The sequence below is a fragment of the Pongo abelii genome, chromosome 1 (genome assembly GCF_028885655.2).
Source record: "Pongo abelii isolate AG06213 chromosome 1, NHGRI_mPonAbe1-v2.0_pri, whole genome shotgun sequence".
NCBI classification, from domain to species: Eukaryota; Metazoa; Chordata; class Mammalia; order Primates; family Hominidae; genus Pongo; species Pongo abelii.
In genome coordinates this window covers 84,395,179-84,420,309 of record NC_071985.2, presented here as the reverse complement: position 1 = coordinate 84,420,309, position 25,131 = coordinate 84,395,179, and the positions used below count along the sequence as shown (strand labels likewise).

At 39.9% G+C, this 25,131-nt stretch overlaps 1 protein-coding gene and 1 long non-coding RNA gene across 2 annotated transcripts in view; one reads left to right on the top strand and one right to left on the bottom strand.

The window, feature by feature from the left end:
* The window catches only part of TMCO1 (transmembrane and coiled-coil domains 1), a 43,966-nt gene extending 32,458 nt beyond the window's left edge, over positions 1-11,508 (bottom strand). The window contains 3 exon segments of the mRNA NM_001132497.1: positions 2,383-2,442; positions 10,803-10,880; positions 11,293-11,508. Of these exon segments, the coding sequence (NP_001125969.1) occupies positions 2,383-2,442; positions 10,803-10,880; positions 11,293-11,362 (208 nt within the window). The 5' untranslated portion in view covers positions 11,363-11,508.
* A 27-nt stretch (positions 11,509-11,535) lies between these two features.
* Positions 11,536-19,797, top strand: LOC134761947 (uncharacterized). The gene is made up of 2 exons (XR_010141216.1): positions 11,536-11,987; positions 16,089-19,797. It is a non-coding gene; the product is annotated as an uncharacterized LOC134761947 (long non-coding RNA).
* Positions 19,798-25,131: the final 5,334 nt, after the last annotated feature.

Here is a 25,131-nt window from a genome sequence, read left to right as displayed (position 1 = left end):
TTACGAGAACTGCTACTTTTCCTGATATTGAAAACTAATAGAAACAGTTTCCACAATTTCTTATCAAAAGACAATTGTGTAATGTTGTGGATGTTTTTGAATATATTCCATATTAGTACTATAACAAATTGTATTATACCTGGCTGAATTTTTCATAATAAGCCTAACAATGCAAATGCCAAGGTGAAATACAGTAAAAGCATTTTATGAGTCCAAAATAATCCAGTTTAGGTTTACAGATTTCTGATAGTCTCGCTTAATCTAAGATTAAAATGTACAAATCTAGAGAATGGATAGATCATCTTTCAAGCAATTCCTCATAAATATTACATCTCATAATTTCTAATAAGATTTTGATAAGCAACTCTTCATAAATACTACTTCCTTTTTTGCGACAAAGTTTTGCTCTTGTTGCCCAGTCTGGAGTACAATGGCGCGATCTCAGCGCACTGCAACCTCCACCTCCCAAATTCAAGTGGATTCTCCTGCCTCAGCCTCCCAAGTAGCTGGGATTATAGGCATGCACCACCACGCCTGGTTAATTTTTGTATTTTTAGTAGAGATGGGGTTTCGCCATGTTGGTCAGGCTAGTCTTGAACTCCTGACCTCAGGTGACCCACCCGTCTTGGTCTCCCAAAGTGCTGGGATTACAAGCGTGAGCCACCATGCCTGGCAATAAATATTATTTCTTATAACTTCTGATGAGATTTTTTTTGGGGTGAGCAAACAATTCAGGGTTGCACTCCATGTTAAGAACATTTGAATTCAGATACGCTGTGTTGCCAATTTAAGGACAGAAGATAATCTGCCTTCCATTCTTATATCCTTCCTATTCTTTACAGCAAAGGTACTTGAAAGAGTTGTCCATGTTCAACATCTTCATTTTCTCACTGTCTGCATTCTCTCCTTCATCTATACGATCTGGCTTCTGTCCCCCATCATGCCACTGAAACCATTTTTGCTAAAAGCACTAATAACCTCCATTTCTTAGACATTTACCATCATCATCAGGCCCTTCCTCCTCCCTGACACTCTCCTCTCAACTTCTGTGACACTACTACTTTCCAACTTATCTGGCAATAGTTTTTTCAGAACTTTACTTCTTCTGTTGTTCCTTACATTTCTGTTCCTCAAGACTCTTGGCCGGCGTAGTGGCCCATGTCTACAAGCCAGCATTTGGAGAGGTTGAGGCGGGCGGATAACCTGAGGTCAGGAGTTCGAGACCAGCCTGGCTAACATGGCGAAATCCCGTCTCTACTAAAAATACAAAAATTAGCCAGGTGTGGTGGTGCATGCCTATAGTCCCAGCTACTCGTGAGGCTGAGGCAGGAAAATCGCTTGAACCCGGGAGGCAGAGGTTGCGGTGAGCTGAGATCACACCACTGCACTACAGCCTGGGAAACAAGAGTGAAACTCCGTCTCAAAAAAAACAAAAACAAAAACAAAACAAGCAAACAAACAAAAAAGTACTTATCATCCTGCATAGTTATCATTTATTTTCTGGTCTATTTTCCCTCTCTAAACAGAGCTCATAAAAATAGAATCTTTTTCTACTTTGTTTCTCCAATGCCGTTAGGAGTAACTGACACATACAGAGTAAATGTTCAATAGCATTTTCTCATAGAATTAAGTGAAGAGACCACTTAAAAAACATCCAGGATCGCTATACTAACTGAAAAACTTTAATCAGAACGGGAATTGACATAGTCTAATCGCATGGAATTCTCCCCTGGGCTGTAACAGCAGTGACCTAGGTATACAGACACAGTTTCTAAAACAAATACACAATCTCATAATAATTTTTTTCCTAATTTCAGAATCAAGAAATGTCATAATGTATAAAAACAAATCATATACAATCCTTTACAAATTGTCTTTTGGAAACAGAATTACTTAAATTCTAAGTTATACTAAAAAACTAAAAACATATGATATGGTCATTATTTCTCCAAGTATATCAAAATTACTCAGAAAATTTCCTACCCCTTGGTGGATTTCCATCACTAGTCAATACTCAGTAAGGAAGCCATGGAAACAATGAATACAAGTAAGACTTAAGTGGAAATAATCATCTCAGATATAAAAAACAATATGCCTTTACAAACTATGCCAAAAACCCTCAGCCAAGTTCAAAAGCCACAACTGTCATTTTACAAAACTCAAATTCCAAAGCTAAGAGTAAAAATAGAGGAACTGCTTAAATTTGTCCTGTACACCTCGCAAAATGGGTAAGAATCAAGTGAGATAAAGTATGCATGTGCTTTATAAACCATAAAATCATAGAAATGTGTTATCACTATTAATAATTTTATATTTTCATTATCTAAGAATTAATTTTTTTAAGAAAATCCAAATTTCATTTTGACTAATATCTCATCTTACCTATTTTCTTTTTCTGTTGTCGACCAGCTGACTCTGTTATTGTTTCCTTCTTCTTTTCCACTGTAAACAACATAGTAACACAGTAAGAATTAACTGGATTATACTAAAGAAACAAAGGATGCTTTAGCACAGCTGAACCAATGAAAGAAGCTTGCAAGAAAGTTACACACTGACTGATTATGGTCATGATTAAGTTAACTGGTCTGCTCTCACAGCTACTGATGGTAAAAGGTAGATACAATATTCTAAGAATGAAACAATTATAAGCATCATTAATCAAATACCCACAAAGAATTGTATTGATACAATCATAACGAAACAGACCATCAGCTGAGGATAATTACCTTAGCTAGTTTCAAAGCACAATTTTCAAATTTCTGTTCTCTCAGATAACTAGGGTTAATTGTAATTTCATTCTCTTATGACAGAAGGTAGAAATTTATTCACTCAGTTATTGGCTGCCTAAATAACTCTAAGCAGACGAAAAAAAATATGATCCCTACCTTCTAAAGAATAATCTAGTCAGGGGAGATAATCAAATGACAATTACAGTAATGTGACAAGATAGATATACGCACACTGCAGGAAAATCAGGAGAGCCAAAAAAGCTAAGACCAGCCAGACGCAGTGGCTCACACCTATAACCCCAGCACTTTGGGAGGCCTAGGCGGGCAGATCACCTGAGGTCAGGAGTTTGAGACCAGCCTGGCCAACATATACTGAAACCCTGTGTCTACTAAAAAAAAATACAAAAATTAGCTGGGCATAGTGGCATATGCCTATAATTCTATCTACTTGGGAAGCTGAGGCAGGAGAATCACTTGAACCCAGGAGGTGGAGGTTGCAGTGAGTTTAGATCACACCGCTCTACTCCAGTCTGGGCAACAGAGCGAGACTCTGTCTCTCACAAAAAAAAAAAAAAAAAAAGACCAATTTTTCTGATGCATTTCAATTACTATCATGATTACATAACAATAAGCTTTTGAAAAAGAAATAGTGGGCCGGGTGCGGTGGCTCACACCTGTAATTCCAGCACTTTGGAAGGCCGAGGCAGGCGGATCATGAGGTCAAGAGATCGAGACCATCCTGGCCAACATGGTGAAAACCCATCTCTACTAAAAATACAAAATTTAGCCAGGCGTGGTGGCGGGCCCCTGTAGTCCCAGCTACTTGGGAGGCAGTGGCAAGAGAATCACTTGAACCCGGGAGGCAGAAGTTGCAGTGAGCCAAGATCTCGCCACTGTACTCCAGCCTGGCAACAGAGCGAGACCTCATCTCAAAAAAAACAAAAAGAAAGAAAAAGAAATAGTGTAATGTATTTATATTTACCATCTTTAATCACCTGTAAATGGACTAGGGATATGTCAAAAATTACCTTTACTTAGTTTATTTATATTATCTGTTACCCATATTATCTTAGTATACTAATAGTAAACAGTACAGTATAGGTATCATTTCTAAAACCTACATTAAAGAGAATTAGAACTCTTTCCATTAGTACATGAAGTTTGTCCCTGAATTCTAAAAGCAAAATTGGTATCACTGCTTTATCCAAGAATTGTAAAATTCAATTTGACTCCAATATTGCAAATGAAATTTAAAGGGCTGGCCAAAATAAAATATGTGTTTTGTGTACGTCCGTGTGTGTGTGTGTGTGTGTGTGTGTGTGTAGTATATGTATGTTCTGGGAGACTGAGTAACAGATACTGTTCTAGGTAAATAGAAAGGTAAGATATAGGCCAGGCATGGTGGCTCACACCTGTAATCCCAGCACTTGGGGAGGCTGAAGCGGGAAGACTGCTTGAGCCCAGGAGTTTGGGATCGGCCTGGGCAACATGGCAAGACTCTGTCTCTATAAAAAATTTAAAAATTAGCCGAGTGTGGTAGCACGTGCCTGTAGTCCCAGCTACTCAGGAGGCTGAGGCAGGAGGAGTTCCTGAACCCAGGAGCTTGAGGCTGCAGTGAGCTGTGTTCACTTCACTGCACTCCAGCCTATGCAAGAGCGAGACCCTGTTGCCAAAACAAAATAAAACAAAACATCATGTACATGGAAAGAGAAAGATTTTGAATGAACATACTAGTGAGAGATCATAAAAGAAAAATGTCAAATTTCACATTTTAAAATGTTATAAAAATAACATTTTATGTCGGGTGCAGTGGCTCAGGTCTGTAAGCCCAGCACTTTGAGAGGCCAAGATGGGAAGATCGTTTCAGTTCAGGAGTTCGAGATCAGCATGGGCAACATGGCGAAACCTCGCCTCTACCAAAGCTACAAAAATCAGCCGGCCATGGTGGTGCACTCCTGTGGTCCCAGCTACTCAGGAGACTGAGATGAGAGGATCACAGAAGCCCAGGAAGTCAAGACTGCAGTGAGCCATGATTGGGCCACTGCACTCCAACCTGGGTGACAGAGTGAAACCCTGTCTCAAAAAATAAATAAATAAAAAATACACATTTTTATTAAAATGTTATAAGGATAACATTTTAAAAGACAAAATGGACAGAAAACACTTAATGTTTTGTTCTTTATCATTATTATTAAACAAAGAAACAAAAATATTTCTTTCCCACCCCAGAAGGACTATAACACAACTACTTGGCATTTAACCATGACTGCATAGAAAACAGGGCAATAAAAAGACAGAAGGCTAGAGAATAGAAACATAAGACAATTCCATAAACATTAGTCTGATCTTCTAGCAGACCCGATTGAGACTAGATAAATTGTTTTTAGGGATAAATTAATCTAATGTTTTTCAAACTTCATGAGGTTGTGATGAAACCTTGGTGTGGATATTTATTCATCAGAATCTCACCTGACAACAAGAAGTAGAAATGTCAGAGTTGACAAAAATAAAAGATGTCTACTATGAAACACATTTCTGTCCACGATCTGTATTCCTGCATTCTAAATTCCAGAGTTCTGCCAAACAGTTTATAAATTATTCTAAAAGATTTAACCTATTTTACCGTAAACAACAGAAATACCTCATACTTCACAGCAATTTATACTTAGTAAATGCTCTCAAATAAACAACTGTGTTACAAGAATCAAGTTATATATACTGTATTTTAATTTTTCTCATTTATTGAAGTATCCTTTCATTAGTATATATTATAATAGTAACACAATAAAAGAAGACCTACTGATATTTAGAATACATCTATAAGCCCAGTGACCACCTGAGTCAACCAACTCACTACCCTTAAGAAAGCATTTTCTTTTGTTAAAAGCAGCTCAGTAGGACTGCTTTTTGGACACCAGTATTCTTTTAAAAATGCCAAGGACCAGATCAGCACAAGCAAAATAACGTATATCAAATTCTGATTCAAACCTCTTTATATTTTTGACATTCTTCAAAAACCCTACAAACTTCCCTTGCTTAAATTCATACTACGTTCTGAATACAAAGTATCAGAAGGAATTCTGTATTTGCAATTAAGACATTTGTTCAAAGAGGAAATTTACCTTATATTTTTCCTTTTTAATATTCCTCATGCTAAATATAATAGCTGTGCATTTGATTATACATTCCAGAATACAGAATTTGTGGCCGCTGATTTCATATTGTACTTACTATGGTAAACTAAACACATAGCAAGCAATCAAATATGTCGATTGATCATATAAATAAAAATAATACATGCTCACTGAGTTTTGGTAGATTATCCAGAGTAGAGGACCTAAGACCACAAGAAATGCCATGAGTCATTCCAATCATCAACCTACCTCATACTTACCTTCAAAGGAAGCATATGAAGAAATTATAGTAAAATTGCAACTATAGATGTGTAAACTGGCAAATGTATTACTTTGTTTCGTTTTTGTTAGAGACTGGGTCTCACTCTGTCACCTAGGCTGGAATGCAGTGGCCCAATCTCCCCTCTCTGCTCATTGCAAACTCCGCCTCCTGAGCTCAAGCAATCCTCCCACCTCAGCCTCCCAAGTAGTTGGGACCACACGCGCATGCCACCACGTCAGGCTAATTTTTTGTATGTTTTGTAGAGATGGGGTTTTGCCATGTTGCCCAGGCTGGTCTTGAACTCCTGAGCTCAAGCAATCTACCCGCCTCAGCCTCCCAAAGTGTTGGGATTACAGGCGTAAGCCACTGCGCCTGGCCTCAACTGTATTACTTTGAATTGCAGTGTACAGTGAAAGAGACTTTTCATTTATTTCTATAAAGTAAATAATTAAAGACAAGGCAATATTGTAGATACCAGTGAAGCTCAAAATCTATAGGGCAAATCCATATTATATAAATATTTAAGGTATAAGAATATTCAAACAAATTTGAAGCTAAATTTGTTTTGTATTTCATAAAACTACTCAATGATATAAACGACATGAAGAAATGTATACAGGGATGCCATTGCATGCTGCCAACTAGCATAGGATCACAGTAGAACAATTTTTCACAAAGAATATATGTAATGTTATGCTACACAGATAATTTATTCAATACTCATTTATCAAATATCTAATATGTGCCAGGCACTGCATTAGGTACTGTGGATACAATGGCCTTTGTCCTCATAGAAATTACAGTTTTGTTGAGGACAGTGACATTACCCTGATGACCATAATCATATATAGGTAAAACTGCAATTGTGACAACCACTCTAAGGAGAGGTATGTGGATAAATCATAAACTATGATAGGAAGATTTGGCCCTATCTGGGAAACTGGATAAGGCTTTGAGATCTGAAGAATGAGTAGGAGTTTACTAAACAAAATGAGAAGGGAAAATTATTCCAGGTAGGAGGAACAACAGATACAAAGTGCCTGTAGTAGGAAACCATAAGACTAGCCCAGAGGACAGAAAAAAGGCATGAATGAATAGAGAATAGGGAGCAAGAGAGAATATGATACAAGATGTAGCCAGGAGAAGGGAGGGTGGTACTGTACTGTGCTGGACCTTACAGGCCACATGTTTATCCTAAAGCAATGTGAAGAAATTGAAAGGTTTTAAGAAAGACAAGTAACATAATCAGATTTGTGTTTTAAAAAATTACCCTGGATGCATTATAGGGGGCAAATTTGAGTGGCTGCAGGTGGACCAGAGAGGAGGTTACTGCAGCAGATTAAATGAAATATAATAGAAGTTTAGACTAGGTGGTGATGGGAGAAATGGAGAGATGTGAAATGATCTGAAAACTATTCAGGAAAACAACAATAGGGCTTGGTAATGGACTGCATATATGGGGCAAAAGAAGAAAGCATTCAAGTCAACAAATGTTTATTAAACATTTACTATGTGCCAGTCAGTGTTCTAGGTAAACAGGATACATAGGTAAACAACAACAAAGAACCGTGCCCTAGTGGAGTTTTCATTCTAGCAGGTAGAAATACACAATAAACAATAACAAGATAAATAAGTAAATCATATAGTATATTAGAAATAAAAGGAACAGAAAAAAATAGAACAGGGTAAGGAATATTAGGAGTAGGGGAGATGGGCAGGTTGCAGTTTTATTTTATTTTATTTTTATTTTTTTTGAGACAAGAGTCTTGTACTGTTGGCCAAGCTGGAGTGCAGTGATGCAATCTCGGCTCACTGCAACCTCCACCTCTCAGGTTGAAGCAATTCTCCTGCCTCAGCCTCCCAGGTAGCTGGGATTACAGGCATGTGCCACCATGCCCAGTTAATTTTTGTATTTTTAGTAGAGACAGGGTTTCACTATGTTGGTCAGGCTGGTCTCGAAGGCCTAACCTCGTGATCCACCCACCTCAGCCTCCCAAAGTGCTGGGATTACAGGCATGAGCCATCGCGCCCCGCCTTGCAGTTTTAAATAGTCAACTTAAGAGTCAGAGGTGATGTTGGAACAAAGATTTCAAGAAGGTAATAGGATTAGCCCAGCACATATTGTAGGGAAGAACATTTCTAAGCAGAAGGAATCACCACTAGAAAGGTCCCAGCACAAGAGTATGGCTAGTATGTGTAAAGAACAGCAAGCTGGACAGTGTGGGTGAAGCAGGGTAAGTGAGAAGAAGGAATACCAGAGTGGTAAAAAGGAAGCATCTGTAGAATGCTGGCTTTTCTGCTGAGTGAAAGGGACATGATCAAATAGGCTTTTAAAAAGATTATTCTGGCTGTCATCTTGAGAACAGACTTCAGGGAGACAGGAACACTTGTTGGAGACTACTGCAATATTCCATGCAAAAGATCATGGTGCTTAGACCACAGTGGTTAACACTGGAGCTAATGAAAAGTGGTCAGATTCTGGATATTGGAAGCTTTCTGAACCTTTACTGCTTTGGGGTGTTTCTTCAAAAAGGAAATCCAACAGTATCTGCAGACAGACTAGATGTGAGTTGTAAGAAGAGTAAAAGATAACTACACAAGAATTATGGCCTGAGCAAGTGGAAGGACAGAAATGCCATTAACCAAGATAAAGAAGGCTACAAATGACACGGGCTTAGACATGAGGAACAAGTATTCAATTTGGGACGTGTTGGGATTGAGCTGTCCACCAAACATTCTAGCTGAGATAACAAATTGATGCGTGGATATATGAATCTTGCATTAAGAAGAGAGGGCCACAGACATAAATTTGGGAGTCACTGGCCAATACAGCCAAAAGATAAATTCACCAAGGAAGTGAATGTAGAGAAAAAAACTAAATTTTGTGTCACCCCCAACAACAGGAGGTCAAGAAATGAAACTAACAAGTAAACTGCAGAAGAATGATCAGTAAGGGCTGGGCACTGTGGTTCATGCCTGTAATCCCAGCACTTTGGGAGGCCTAGTTGGGAGGATCGCTTGAGCCCAGGAGTTTGAGATCAGCCCTGGCAACAGAGCAAGACCTCATCTCTCCAAAATATTAGCCAGTCATGGTGGTATGCATCTGTAGTCCCAGCTACTCAGAAGTCTGAGGCAGGAGGATTGCTTAAGCCTGGGAGGTCCAGGCTGCAATGAGCTCTGGGGGGTGACAGAGTGAGACCCTGTCTCAATATATACATAAATAAATAAATAAATAAATAAATAAATAAAGTAAGTAAGTAAAAAATAAAAAAAGGATGACTAGTAAGACGGAGAGCAGCAAAACCGGAAGTATGGTGTCCTGGAGCCAAATTAATAAAGCATATCAAGGTTTCTGGCTTACACTACTGGAAGCATGGAGGTGCCCATCACCAAGATAGGGAAATCCTGAAAGAATATCATGTTTGTGAAGGTAAAGATAACGAGTTTGGCCCAGATATGCTGAGGTACATAATCAACACTGAGTAAATTAAGGAACAGTAAGCTGTAATTTTAAAAGCCTAAGTCTGGTCTCTAATTCTTTGTTTGCTCTGTGACGTAAGTTGTCATTATCATCCTGAAGCTCAATTTTCTTTCCTATGACATGGAGGTAATATTTATACGAGTGACCACAAATGGTTGCTGTGTCGATCAAATGTGGTAATTTAAGAAAAACACTTCAAACCCCTATGAAGATATAAGAAAAAGTCACAGAATACAGAAAGCTGTAGGAATTCTAAGAAACAAAAGTTATATTTAATCCTTAATAAGGAAGAAAAGAACAGAGAAAACTAAATCAGGCCTATAAGGAACGATTCACCCTGTATCTTTAGCTGAGTCCTGTGGAATTCCTGCTTTATTTCAAAGGTAACAAACCCTTCTTGTTTCTAATCTTTTCCTTAAACACCTCTTCAACTTCCTAACCCAACTGAAACTTGGCTTATCTCTGAAGACACCACTTACCTTGACACCAGTCATAATGACATATCATCCTCCAAACATGCTTTAAATGTTAAGATTTCCATATTTTTGCTCATATGTTATTTCCTTTACCTGGAATTTCCTTTCCCCATTTCATTCTCTATCCAAATTCTAACTATCCACAAGGAACTGCAAGGCCATCAGCATTATGAAGGCTACCATGGTTCCTCACAACTGAATGAAACCTCTTCTTTTTTTTTAAAGACAAGTCTCACTCTATGGCCCAGGAGGCAGTGTAGTGACACCATCGTGGCCCACTGTAGCCTCAACCTCCTGGGCTCAAGGGATCCTCATGCCTCAGTCTCCCAAATAGCTGGGACTATAGGTGTGTACCACCATACCCAGCTAATTTTTTCTGTAGGGACGAGGTCTCCCTATGTTGCCTAGGCTGGTCTCAAACCCCTAAGTTCAGTCCTACCTCAGCCTTCCAAAGTGCTGGGATTAACAGGAGTAAGCCAAGCCACTGCGCCAGCCTGAACCTTTTCTTTAGAACCACCACAGCAGATAACATGTATCTGCTATGCCCCTCACTTCCCTCTAGTTGGTATTACACATTTTGCATAAAAGTCTTGTATTTCTAAATAGGCTTCAAGTCAGGTTCATCTTTGTATCAGTTGGTGCTCTTAAAATATTTACTGTGAACATGGACTTAATGAGCTTGACGTGTTGAAATTATTTCTAATGTGTTGCCATACTCACATTTTTTACTCTGTTTTTCCACTTCTGCCTTCAGTCTCTTGTACTTGTCTGTCCTGTAAACCAGGACCCAGGTTATGCCTAAAACATTAAAAGCAACATGTTAATAGAGAAATGACTGGAACGATCACAACAAACAAAGTGGTTACTGTTGGAGAAGGAGGGATTCCAACTTTTCGCTTTGTATTTACCCATAGTTAACTTTTTTCAAAGGCTAATACAACTGACTCTTCAGCCAAAACAACAGTAACATGATGTGAAGGTGTCTCCACAAATACGCAAGTGAAATCTACCTGAGACCAAAGAAAACTCGGCAATCGATTGCACACTCCCCTCCTGCTCCTGTTCACGAGTTGCCCAGAGATTCCCTGGAGTAGAGTAGATGAGCCTCTCAAGCAAGTAAGGCTCACGATCTTTCCCCTGGTGGCACAAGGGACCCCGGGGCCCTTCCTCCCGGGGACTTATCAAACGTCTGAGAAATACCCGCTCTCACCCTCTGCAAGCAGAGCCGTGCACACAGAGATAAAAACGATGAGGAGAGTGTCCGCGAACATAGTGCTCATCTCGCACCTTCGTCCCTGCACTCCCACCCGCCAGGGGGAATGCACTCTAGAGCCAGGAAAAGTGAAGCGAATACGGCTTCCGTAGACTCCGCCGCCACCACCGAGTAACAGACCAACTCTGACAGTCCGAAGATCGCACTTCCGCTTCCGGGGCACAGCACCGGAAAGGCTCGTGTCGGAGAAAGGTGTGGCCACGAGAATCTAGAGGAAACCAACTCGCAAGTCGCTGGAGCTGAAGGGCTAGTAGTCAGGCCGAATCTCGCGAGAATTGGAACTATTTCAGACCCAGAGCACGATAGTGGCGGAGGCGAACTTTGCCCGGTAGTTTTTACTGATTGGGGTGCTGGCGCGCGCCTTTTTCTCGGCCAGAATACAATTATTGGGATAGTCTTTTCTTCTACCTCAGCCCCACTTCTGTGGTCGTAATAAGTTTAGCTTGGGTTTGCCGTGAAGTAAGAAGACTGACTTCCGCAAACGTACTGAACGACTGGGTGTAGGTGCTAGGGCATGGACGTGAAGCTGGGGCCGCGAAATGAGTTAGTTGTGGGCCGCTGGCCTCAAGGAGCGAATGTCAGCGCGAAGAGGAGAAGCTTGTGCATACGCTCTGATAAGGGTTTTAATAGAGGTATTACCACAGTGCTGCGTGACACGGTTGAGAGGGTGGTCAGAAGAAGCTAATGAAAGGAATTGAAGCAGTGTCTTAGGGGAGTAGGAGTGCTTTTGGAGAAAGCAAAGGACTTTCTAGGCAAAGTGGAAGTCAAAGCACGGATGCCTGAAAATTCATAGTGTAATATTGCAGTGAGTAATGTATCTACAGAAGGGGTCTTAAACCCAGATGCCTAGACTGGCGAGAGAATATAAATTATCTTATGCAAGCTGAGCCTAAAAAAATGGTGGAAGGTACTACGATGGATAAGTGAGCATTAAGTTTATCTGAAAGGATTTGATACCCAAATCCAACCCATTTCTCTAGGAGAATGAGCACCCAGTTTCTGAGATGTCTTCATTTATCAGGAAAATCCAGAAATCCTGGGTTTTATGTGAAACTTAATTTATAAGTGTTGGTAACTAATTAAAATTCAAAAATGCCTCAGCAGCGTGGTTTCAGCCATTGTAGACGGTTTCAGCTTTTTCACACTGGGGGGTGTGTGTGTGTGTGTGTGTGTGAGAAAACCTGGAAGCTGGCTGAGCTGTATCCTCTTGTACTTCCTATCATTGGTGTTTTTTTTTTTGTTTTTTTGTTTGTTTGTTTGAGATGGAGTTTCACTCTTGTTGCCCAGGTGGAGTTCAATGGCACAATCTCGGCTCACTGCAAACTCTGCCTCTGGGTTCAAGCCATTCTGCTGCCTCAGCCTTCCGAGTAGCTGGGACTACAGGTGCCCGCCCCCAGGCCCAGCTAATTTTTTGTATTTTTAGTAGAGACGGGGTTTTGCCATGTTGGCCAGGCTGGTCTTGAACTCCTGACCTCAGATCCACCCACCTCGGCCTCCCAAAGTGCTGGGAATACAGGCGTGAGCCACCGTGGCCGGCCCTCATTGGTTCTTTTAAACTCTACTGCACTTAAATATATAATTCTCCTAAACACTACTTTTGACCTTTTTTAGCTTTATGTGCATTTCTTGTCTCCTAGACTTAGCAGCAGAGACCCTGTCTCCTTTTTAAGAAACATTATTGAGCTTCTACTATATGTCAAGAACAGTGGTAGGCACTGTAGGGTCAAAAGGATGGTTAAGAGAATATTCCTGACTTCCAAGGGCCCAGGGAGACTATATAATATAATAAGATTATAGGTATTATAGAGGTATTCTTAAAATGTTGAGGGGGTACAGATGAAAACAAGATGTATTCTTCCTGGGGAGTTGGAAAGGTTTCAAAAAGATCATATTTGAGCTAGACCTTGATTTGAGCAGTTGAGACAAGGATAGGTTTTTATTCACCTTTGTGTCACCCAAGGTAAGTGCTGAGATAACAATAAGAGCATGATCTTGGAAATCAGACCTGATTTTAAATTCTTGCTCTGCCACTTACTTGACAGCAGTCCTAGAATCTATTGTTTAGCATCTTTGAGCCTTCAAAATGGTGGTAACATCAGCTATGAAGATTGAATGAGGAAAAGTATATTATAAAGCATTACAAGCAGTACTTGGCACACACAATTCATCAAATGCAACATGCTATTCATTGTAAGATGCATCATTATTTTATCTACTACTAAAAAGGAAAAAATAACTAATTAAACCATGACACACCATTGATTGTAAGATGAATCCCATTCAGAGATGTTAAAATATGAAAAAATAAGAAAATATGAAATATATTAATAAGCAGGTTATTCCTGTGTAAATGTTTACAACCATGGACTGCTAGGATACACTTCCTTTTCTAGGGTAATGATGTCATGACACTATGCCCCTTGTTTAAGAACAGTGCTAGAGGTCAGGCGCGGTGGCTCACGCCTGTAATCCCAGCACTTTGGGAGGCCGAGGCGGGCGGATCACGAGGTCAGGAGATCGAGACCATCCTGGTTAACACGGTGAAACCCCGTCTCTACTAAAAATACAAAAAAATTAGCTGGTCATGGTGGCGGGCGCCTGTAGTCCCAGCTACTCAGGAAGCTGAGGCAGGAGAATGGCGGGAACCTGGGAGGCGGAGCTTGCAGTGAGCCGAGATCGCGCCACTGCACTCCAGCCTGGGCGACAGAGCAAGACTCCGTCTCAAAAAAAAAAAAGGAACAGTGCTAGACACAAGTTCAGATAACATCTTTTCTAGATTCTACTAGTTTTCTTTGTCATATTCCCAAATTCTCTAAGCTCTTAGTTGTACTAATTTTTAGGTTTCAAAGCTTTCCCCATGAGGACTGCTCTCCCAAAGCTCACTGACCTCCTCCAATCTCTAATACAATAGCAAAACTTTTGTCCTGGGACTTAATTTTACTATTCTCTTGAACCCACATTTTTGTTTCTAGTTTATACTTGATGTTGTGGTACATCTTCAAGTAACTTTCTGTGGAAGATGAATGGGAGCTAAGCCTGTTCTTACATTATTAGTAGAATTAGTAATAATAATACTGTTGTTGCTTTGGGGTTGTGTTTTGTTTTGTAGAGACAGGGTCTCACTTTGTTGCCCAGGCTGGGTCTCAAACTCCGGGGCTCAAAGCAGTCCTCCTGCTTCAGACTCCCAAAGTGTTGGGATTACAGGCATGAGCCACCATGCCCAGCCAATACTGTGCTTCATTTTTATTTATTTATTTATTTAATTTATTTTTGAGATGGAATCTCACTCTGTCGCCCATGCTGGAGTGCAGTGGCGCAATTTTAGTTCACTGCAACCTCTGCCTCCAGGGTTCAAGCGATTCTCCTGCCTTGGCCTCCTGAGTACCTGGGTTTACAGGCATGCACCACCATGCCCAGCTAATTTTTGTATTTTTAGTAGAGACAGGATTTCACCTTTTTGGCCAGGCTGGTCTTGATCTCCTGACCTCAAGTGATCCACCCACCTCGGTCTCCCGAAGTGCTGGGATTACAGGCGTGAGCCACCGCACCCAGCCCAATACTGTTCTTTAAATACACATTTAGTACTAAGCTAGGCATTGTAAAAGATTATAAGAGAATTATAAATCCCTGCTTACACTCTGAGGTTTAAAACAATATGAACTTTACATTTCAAGTTTAGCCCCACTACATGTAAGCTACCTTATTTTAGCAAGTTACTTAATTTATCTGAGCCTCATTGTTTTAAATCTGTAAAGTATAAGTAAAAATATCTACCTTCAGGAATTACCGTGAGGTTTGTATAGGGTTGGGAACAAAGTTTTGGAGTCAGACTACTTGTGTTCAAATCCTGGCTTCTCCATTTAACTAGACGTGCAGTTTTAGACAAATTACTTCACTATACCATGCCTTAGTTTTTCTGGAATGTAAAATGTTATAATAGTATGTAAATTTAAAGGATTTTATTTTTTAAAAAATATGTAAGGAAAGTGTTTAGAAGGTACATGGTCTGTCTGTGGATATACCAAAATCAATCCATTGTGTTCTTTTCCCCAAACTCCAATATTCCCTTGTTCTCTTAATGAGTAGCACCACCATCTAACTGGTTTTCAAGCCAAAAATAAGGGAACTATCTTCAGTAACTCCCTCTTTATCTCGTGTTTACTTTGCAAGTTCCATGGATTTCCCCCTTTTCATATCTTTTTACACATCTTTCAGTCCCCTCTACTACACTTCAATTCAGTTCATCATTATCTCCAGTTGTATTACAGCTTTCTAACTGGTCTCCAGTTGTATACCCAATTCTGTCCCCTTCAGGCCATTCTTCTCATTTAGGCAATAGTGATCTTTGTCAAATACAAAGATGACTGGGTGTGGAAGACTGGGAAGAAGAAGGAATTGGGGGGCAGCTCCCAGATTTTTTTCTTAGATACCTGAATAAATTCATATCAGAGAAAACAGGAGAGGAATCAGGTTTTTAGGAGAAGATTTTTTTTTTCCTACTGGGCTAGCAGGACTAGATGAAGACCTTCAGAAACCCTGGGCACTGAGAAGATCATAAGGTCTCTTCCCAAATATAATTAAAAATAAAATACTAAGGTAAAATATATTTTAATTATTATTTTTGAAAACTTATTTTTTCCAAATGTTTTCCCTCTTGAGTCTGTGTATGTGTGCCCTAAATACATGTTTCATCGGCTAGTTGGATAATCCTGTACTGTTGTGTTTTCTTTTAGAGACGGAATCTCGCTGTGTCACCCAGGCTGGAATGCAGTGACTCGATCATAACTCACTATGACCTCGAACTCCCAGGCTAAAACAATCCTCAAGCAATCCTTCCACCTCAGCCTCCTGAGTAGCTGGGAGTAGCTGATTAACTAATGTGTGCCACCACGCCCAGCTAACTTGTGTATGTGTGTGCATGTGTGTGCACGCATGTAGAGCTAGGGGTCTTGCTATGTTGCTCAGGCTAGTCTTGAACTCCTGGCCTCAAGCAGTCTTCTTGCCTTGACCTCTCAAACCAGTGGGACTGTAGGTGTGAGCCACTGCTCCTGGCTGAGCACTGTTTTTTTAGGACAGAGACTGTATTCATTGTTGCAATCTTCAGCTTTTGGAACATCGTCTAGGACAGAGAAGCTGCACAATATGTATTTATCGAATGAGTGAATGATACTTTTGGGAGAGAAGACAGTGGGTTGGAGAAATATCTTGGAAGAATTGGAAATTTTAGGTGGACCTTGAAGAAAAGGTAAAATTCAATTAGGACACAAGCAGTGATCAAAAGCATTGAGTTGGGAACAAAGTGGTAGGATGTGGGAGTTAGTATGCAGTGAAAAAAACTAAAATATAGAAAGAGATTATGTGTTTAATAGAAATAGGATTGACTAAAGTGAATCCACATTGTATCTGTAAGAGGTCCATCGTTGAACTTTATTGTTTTTGTTTTGTTTTTGAGACAGGGTCTCACTCTTATCTAGGCTGGAGTGCAGTGGCACAATCTCAGCTCACTGCAGTCTCAGCCTGCCAGGTTCAAGTGATTCTCCTGCCTCAGCCTCCCATGTAGGGATTACAGGCCTGCACCACCACACCTGGATAATTTTTGTGTTTTTAGTACAGACGGGATTTCACCATGTTGGCCAGGCTTGTCTCGAACTCCTGACTTCAAGTGATCCACCTGCCTCGGCCTTCCAGAGTGCTGGGATTACAGGCCTGAGCCACTGCACCCAGCCACCTGTATTTATTTTTGAGACGGGGTCTTGTTCTGTCTCCTTGGCTGGAGTGCAGTGGTGCAATCATGGCTCACTGCAGCCTTGACTTCCCAGGCTCAATGAATCATCTCACCTCAGTCTCCTGAGTACAGGGACTACAGGTGTGCACCACCATACCTGGCTAATGTTTGTATTTTTTGTAGAGATGGTGTTTCGCCATCTTGCCCAATCTGGTCTCAAACTCCTGGCCTCAAGTGATCCACCCGTCTAGGCCTCCTACAGTGCTGGGATTACAGGGTTGAGCCACCACACCCAGCCTCATGGTTGAACTTTAGGAGAGCCACACATCTCCTGATGATACATGCAAAACTTCATGCGTCCATTTTTTTCTGAGTTGAAGTTTCATAGTTTTCATCCAATTCTCAAAGGTGTTTATAAACCAATAAAGGTTAAAAATCATGTTGTGCATTTGAAAGACTAATAGAAAGGCTTAAGCTTAATGCTGTAGCAAATTAGTCTTCAAAAGTTTTCTACTATAGCATTCATTAGGAACAGAAGAGAGGGAATGAGACCCTAAGATTTAGAGATGAAGTCTGAAACTTAGGACTTTATATTTATCTGAACATCATATGTAAATTTTACTATTATGGGACTGGTATTAATGCTTCCTTATAAAAATATATTTAGCCTCATCAGTGATCAGGGAAGCATATTTGGGACCAGTCTGTTCAGTTGGCACAAATTAAAAAGCCCGTCATATCGGTAAGGAAAAGGTAAAATGATTTGTTTATAGACAACATGATCTTTTATGTACAAAACCCTAAAGATTCCACCCAAAAAACCCTGTTAGAACTAAAAAACAAAGTTGCAGGATGCAAAATCACACAAAATTTATCTGCATTTCGATGTAAAATTTAAAAAGGAAATCTTAAAAATTCCATTTACAATAGCATCAAAACTAAAATACTTGTGAATAAATTTAACCAAAGAGGCAAAAGACTTGTAAACTGAAAACTACAAACATTGCTGAAAGAAATTAAAGAATACACAAATAAGTGGAATGACGCACTGTGTTCATAGATTGAAACAGTTAATATTAAGATGTTGATACTACTCAAAGTGATCTACAGATTCATTATGTAATCCCTGTCAAAATCCCAGTGACTTTTTTTCAGAAATAGAAAAATTCATCCTAAAATGTATATGAAAACTCAGAGTACCCCAAATAGCCAAACAATTTTGCAAGAGAACAAAGTTGAAGGTCTCATGCTTCCCGATTTCAAAATTTAACTATAAAGCTACAGTAATCAAAACACTGTAGTCCTAGCATAAAGACAGACATACAGAATAAAGAACCCAGAAATAAACCCTCACATATATGGTCAATTGATTTTTGACAAAGTTGCCGAGACCAGTCAATCAATGGAGAAAGGATATCCAGTTTTCTCCATTTTTACATGTGGATATCCAGTTTTCCCAACACCATGTATTGAAAAGATAAATAACCTAAATGATAAATCTAAATATCTAAAAAATAAATAATCTAAAAATATCCAGGTTTTTTTTGGTCAGGTGCAGTGGCTTACGCCTGTAATCCCAACACTTTGGGAGGCCGAGGTGGGTGGATCACTTGAGGTCAGGAGTTTGAGACTAGCCTGGCCAACATGGTGAAACCCCATCTCTACTATAAATGCAAAAATTATCTGTGTGTGGTAGCGGGCACCTGTAATGCCAGCTACTCAAGAGCCAGAGGCTCGAGAATCTCTTGAACCCGAGAGGCTGAGGTTGCAGTGAGCCAAGATCGTGCCACTGCACTCCAGTTGGGGTGACAGAGTGAGACTCTGACTCAAAAAAAAAAAAAAAAATCCAGTTTTCCCAACAGCATTTATCTTTTCAATAAATGGTGTATTTTGCATGTGGATAATCCAGTTTTCCCAACACGATTTATCTTTAAGATAGCCACATGCAAAATTAACTCAAAATGGATCAAAGACTTAAATGAAAGTGCTAAAACTCTTAGATGAAAACAGGAAAACCTTCATGACATTGGATTTGGCAATTATATACTGAATATAACACCAAAAGCAAAGGCAACAAAAAATAAATTGGACTTTATCAAAATTAAAAATGTTTATTCATCAAAGGACACAACAGAGTGAAAAGGAAACTCATGGAATGGGAGAAATATTTACAAAGCATATATCTGGTAAGGGATTAAAATCCATTATAAATACATTTTAAAATCCTTCAACTCACCAAATAAAATCCCAATTCAAAAATGGGCAAAGGACTTAAACAAAGGTTTCTCCAAAGAAGATAAACAAATGGCTGTTAAGCCCATGAAAAGATGATCAACATAACTAATTAGGGAATTGCAAATCAAACCACTTCACACTCATTAGGATGACAGTTATTTAAAAAAAACAAAACAGGGCCAGGCGCAGTGGCTCATGCCTGTAATCCCAGCACTTTGGGAGGCCGAGGCAGGCGTATCACGAGGTTGGGAGTTCAAGACTAGCCTGACCAACATGGTGAAACCCCGTCTGTACTAAAAATACAAAAATTAGACAGGTGTGGTGGCGTATGCCTGTAATCTGAGCTTCTCAGGAAGCTGAGGCAGGAGAATCACTTGAACCCAGGAGGTGGAGGTTGCAGTGAGCCGAGATCACGCCACTGCACTTTAGCCTGGGCGACAGACCGAGACTCCATCTCAAAAAAAAACAAAAAAAAAAAACAAGTATTAGTGAGGAAGTGAAGAAAGTCAACCCCTTGTGCATTGCTGGGATGAATGTAAAATGATAGTCAGGATGGGAAATCAGTATGGTTGTTCCTCAAAAAATTAAACCTAAGGTCAGGCACGGTGGCTCACGCTTGTAATCCCCGCACTTTGGGAGGCTGAGGCAGGTGGATCTTGTGAGCCCAAAAGTTTGAGATCATCCTGGGCAACATGGCAAAACCCTGTCTCTACAAAAAGTACAAAAATTAGCCAGGTGTAATAGTACATGCCTGTAGTTCCAGCTACTCAGGAGACTGAGGTGGGAGGATCACCTGTGTCCAGGAGGTTGAGGCTGCAGTGAGCCATGAGCATGCCACTGCACTAAATAAAGAATTACCATAGGATCCAGCAATTCCACTTCTAGTATCTACCAAAAGAATTGAAAGCAGGGACTTCAACAGATATTTATATATCCATGTTCATGGCAGCATTATTCACAGTAGCCAAAAGGTAGAAGTATCCCAAGTGTCCATCAATGGATGAATGGATAAAATAATATGGTATATACATACAATGGGATATCATTCTGCCTTGAGAAATTCTGACATGTGTTATAACATGGATGAACTTTGAAGATACACTAAGTGAGATAAGCTAGCCACAAAAGAACAAATAGTGTATGATTTTTCTAATACCAAGTGTAAACCAAAAGTATCCAAGACAGGTCTCAATCCATTTAGGAAGTTTATTTTGCCAGGGTTAAGGATGTGCCTGTAATGCAGCCTCAAGTGGTCCCAAGGTGGTCGGGGTACAGCTTGCTTTTATACATTTTAGAGAGTCATGAGACATCAATCAATACATGTAAGATGTACATTGGTTTAATCTGGAAAGGCAGGAACACTTGAAACTGGGGCTTCCAGGTCATAGGTATATTTTAAAATTTTCTGGTTTTTTTTTATTATACTTTAAGTTTTAGGGTACACGTGCACAATGTGCAGGTTTGTTACATATGTATACATGTGCCATGTTGGTGTGCTGCACCCATTAACTCGTCATTTAACATTAGTTATATCTCCCAATGCTATCCCTCCCCCTCCCCCCACCCCACAACAGGCCCCAGTGTGTGATGTTCCCCTTCCTGTGTCCATGTGTTCTCATTGTTCAATTCCCACCTATGAGTGAGAACATGCAGTGTTTGGTTTTTTATCCTTGCCATAGTTTACTGAGAATGATGGTTTCCAGCTTCATCCATATCCCTACAAAGGACATGAACTCATCATTTTTTATGGCTGCATAGTATTCCATGGTGTATATGTGCCACATTTTCTTAACCCAGTCTATCATTGTTGGACATTTGGGTTGGTTCCAAGTCTTTGCTATTGTGAATAGTGCTGCAGTAAACATACGTGTGCATGTGTCTTTATAGCAGCATGTTTTATAATCCTTTGGGTATATACCCAGTAATGGGATGGCTGGGTCAAATGGTATTTCTAGTTCTAGATCCCTGAGGAATCGCCACACTGACTTCCACAATGGTTGAACTAGTTAACAGTCCCACCAACGTGTAAAAGTGTTCCTATTTCTCCACATCCTCTCCAGCACCTGTTGTTTCCTGACAACGGGAAACAAATGTATTTTAATGATCGCCATTCTAACTGGTGTGAGATGGTATCTCATTGTGGTTTTGATTTGCATTTCTCTGGTGGCCAGTGATGATGAGCATTTTTTCATGTGTCTGTTGGCTGCATAAATGTCTTCTTTTGAGAAGTGTCTGTTCATATCCTTTGCCCACTTGTTGATAGGGGTGTTTTTTTCTTGTACATTTGTTGGAGTTCATTGTAGATTCTGGATATTAGCCCTTTGTCAGATGAGTAGATTGCAAAAATTTTCTCCCATTCTGTAGGCTGCCTGTTCACCCCAGTGGTAGTTTCTTTTGCTGTGCAGAAGCTCTTTAGTTTAAATAGATCCCATTTGTCTACTTTGGCTTTTGTTGCCATTGCTTTTGGTGTTTTACACATGAAGTCCTTGCCCATGCCTATGTCCTGAATGGTATTGCCTAGGTTTTCTTCTAGGGTTTTTATGGTTTTAGGTCTAACATTTAAGTCTTTAACCCATCTTGAATTAATTTTTGTATAAGGTGTAAGGAAGGGATCCAGTTTCAGCTTTTCTACATAAGGCTAGCCAGTTTTCCCAGCACCATTTATTAAATAGGGAATCCTTTCCCCATTTCTTGTTTTTGTCAGGTTTGTCAAAGATTAGTTGTTGTAGATACGCAGCATTATTTCTGAGGGCTCTGTTCTGTTCCATTGGTCTACATCTCTGTTTTGGTACCAGTACCATGCTGTTTTGGTTACTGTAGCCTTGTAGTATAGTTTGAAGTCAGGTAGCGTGATGCCTCCCCCTTTGTTCTTTTGGCTTAGGATTGACTTGGCAATGCAGGCTCTTTTTTGGTTGCATGTGAACTTTAAAGTAGTTTTTTCCAATTCTGTGAAGAAAGTCATTGGTAGCTTGATGGGGATGGCATTGAATCTATAAATTACCTTGGGCAGTATGGCCATTTTCACAATATTGATTCTTCCTACCCATGAGCATGGAATGTTCTTCATTTGTTTGTATCCTCTTTTATTTCGTTGAGCAGTGGTTTGTAGTTCTCCTTGAAGAGGTCCTTCACATCCCTTGTAAGTTGGATTCCTAAGTATTTTATTCTCTTTGAAGCAATTGTGAATGGGAGTTCACTCATGATTTGGCTCTCTGTTTGTCTGTTATTGGTGTATAAGAATGCTTGTGATTTTTGCACATTGATTTTGTATCGTGAGACTTTGCTGAAGTTGCCTATCAGCTTAAGGAGATTTTGGGCTGAGATGATGGGGTTTTCTAGATATACAATCATGTCATCTGCAAACAGGGACAGTCTGACTTCCTCTTTTCCTAATTGAATACCCTTTATTTCCTTCTCCTGCCTGATTGCCCTGGCCAGAACTTCCAATACTATGTCGAATAGGCATGGTGAGAGAGGGCATCCCTGTCTTGTGCCAGTTTTCAAAGGGAATGCTTCCAGTTTTTGCCCATTCAGTATGATATTGGCTGTAGGTTTGTCATAAATAGCTCTTATTGTTTGAGATACGTTCCATCAATCAATAAATTAGGTAATTTATTGAGAGTTTTTAGCATGAAGGGCTGTTAAATTTTGTCAAAGGCCTTTTCTGCATCTATTGAGATAATCATGTGGTTTTTGTCTTTGGTTCTGTTTATATGCTGGATTACGTTTATTGATTTGCATATGTTGAACCAGCCTTGCATCCCAGGGATGAAGCCCACTTGATCATGGTGGATAAGCTTTTGGATGTGTTGCTGGATTTGGTTTGCCAGTATTTTATTGAGGATTTTTGCATCAATGTTCCTCAGGGATATTGGTCTAAAATTCTCTTTTCTTGTTGTGTCTCTGCCAGGCTTTGGTATCAGGATGATGCTGGCCTCATAAAATGAGTTAGGGAAGATTCCCTCTTTTTCTGTTGACTGGAATAGTTTCAGAAGGAATGGTACCAGCTCGTCCTTGTACCTCTGGTAGAATTCAGCTGTGACTCTGTCTGGACCTGGACTTTTTTTGGTTTGTGAGCTATTAATTATTGCCTCAATTTCAGAGCCTGTGATTGGTCTATTCAGAGATTCAACTTCTTCCTGGTTTAGTCTTGAGAGGGTGTATGTGTCCAGGAATTTATCCATTTCTTCTAGATTTTCTAGTTTATTTGCATAGAGGTGTTTATAGTATTCTGTGATGGTAGTTTGTATTTCTGTGGGATCGGTGGTGATATCCCCCTTATCATTTTTTATTGTGTCTATTTGATTCTTCTCTCTCTTCTTTATTAGTCTTGCTAGTGGTCTATTAATTTTGTTGATCTTTTCAAAAAGCCAGCTCCTGGATTCATCGATTTTTTGAAGGGTTTTTTGTGTCTCTATTTCCTTCAGTTCTGCTCTGATCTTAGTTATTTCTTGCCTTCTGCTAGCTTTTGAATGTGTTTGCCCTTGCTTCTCTAGTTCTTTTAATTGTGATGTTAGGGTGTCAATTTTAGATCTTTCCTGCTTTCTCTTGTGGGCATTTAGTGCTATAAATTTCCCTCTATACACTGCTTTAAATGTGTCCCAGAGATTCTGGTATGTTGTATCTTTGTTCTCATTGGTTTCAAAGAACATCTTTATTTCTGCCTTCGTTTCGTTATGTACCCAGTAGTCATTCAGGAGCAGGTTGTTCAGTGTCCATGTAGCTGAGCAGTTTTGAGTGAGTTTCTTGATCCTGAGTTCTAGTTTGATTGCACTGTGGTCTGAGAGACTGTTATAATTTCTGTTCTTTTACATTTGCTGAAGAGTGCTTTACTTCCAACTATGTGGTCAATTTTGGAATAGGTGTGGTATCGTGCTGAAAAGAATGTATATTCTGTTGATTTGGGGTGGAGAGTTCTGTAGATGTCTATTAGGTCCGCTTGGTGCAGAGCTGAGTTCAATTCCTGGATATCCTTGTTAACTTTCTGTCTCGTTGATCTATCTAATGTTGACAGTGGGGTGTTAATGTCTCCCATTATTATTGTGTGGGAGTCTAAGTCTCTTTGTAGGTCTCTAAGGACTTGCTTTATGAATCTGGGTGCTTCTGTATTTGGTGCATATATATTTAGGATAGTTAGCTCTTCTTGTTGAACTGATCCCTTTAGTATTATGTGATGGCCTTCTTTGTCTCTTTTGATCTTTGTTGGTTTAAAGTCTGTTTTATCAGAGACTAGGATTGCAACCCCTGCCTTTTTGTGTTTTCCATTTGCTTGGTAGATCTTCCTCCATCCCTTTATTTTGGGCCTATGTGTGTCTCTGCACATGAGATGGGTTTCCTGAATACAGCACACTGATGGGTCTTGACTCTTTATCCAATTTGCCAGTCTGTGTCTTTTAATTGGAGCATTTAGCCCATTTACATTTATGTTAATATTGTTATGTGTGAATTTGATCCTGTCATGATGATGTTAGCTGGTTATTTTGCTCGTTAGTTGATGCAGTTTCTTCCTAGCCTCGATGGTGTTTACAATTTGGCATGTTTTTGCAGTGGCTGGTACTGGTTGTTTCTTTCCATGTTTAGTGCTTCCTTCAGGAGCTCTTTTAGGGCAGGCCTGGTGGTGACAAAATCTCTCAGCATTTGCTTGTCTGTAAAGGATTTTATTTCTCCTTCACTTATGAAGCTTAGTTTGGCTGGATATGAAATTCTGGGTTGAAAATTCTTTTCTTTAAGAATGTTGAATATTGGCCCCCACTCCCTTCTGGCTTGTAGAGTTTCTGCCAGGAGATCCGCTGTTAGTCTGATGGGCTTCCCTTTGT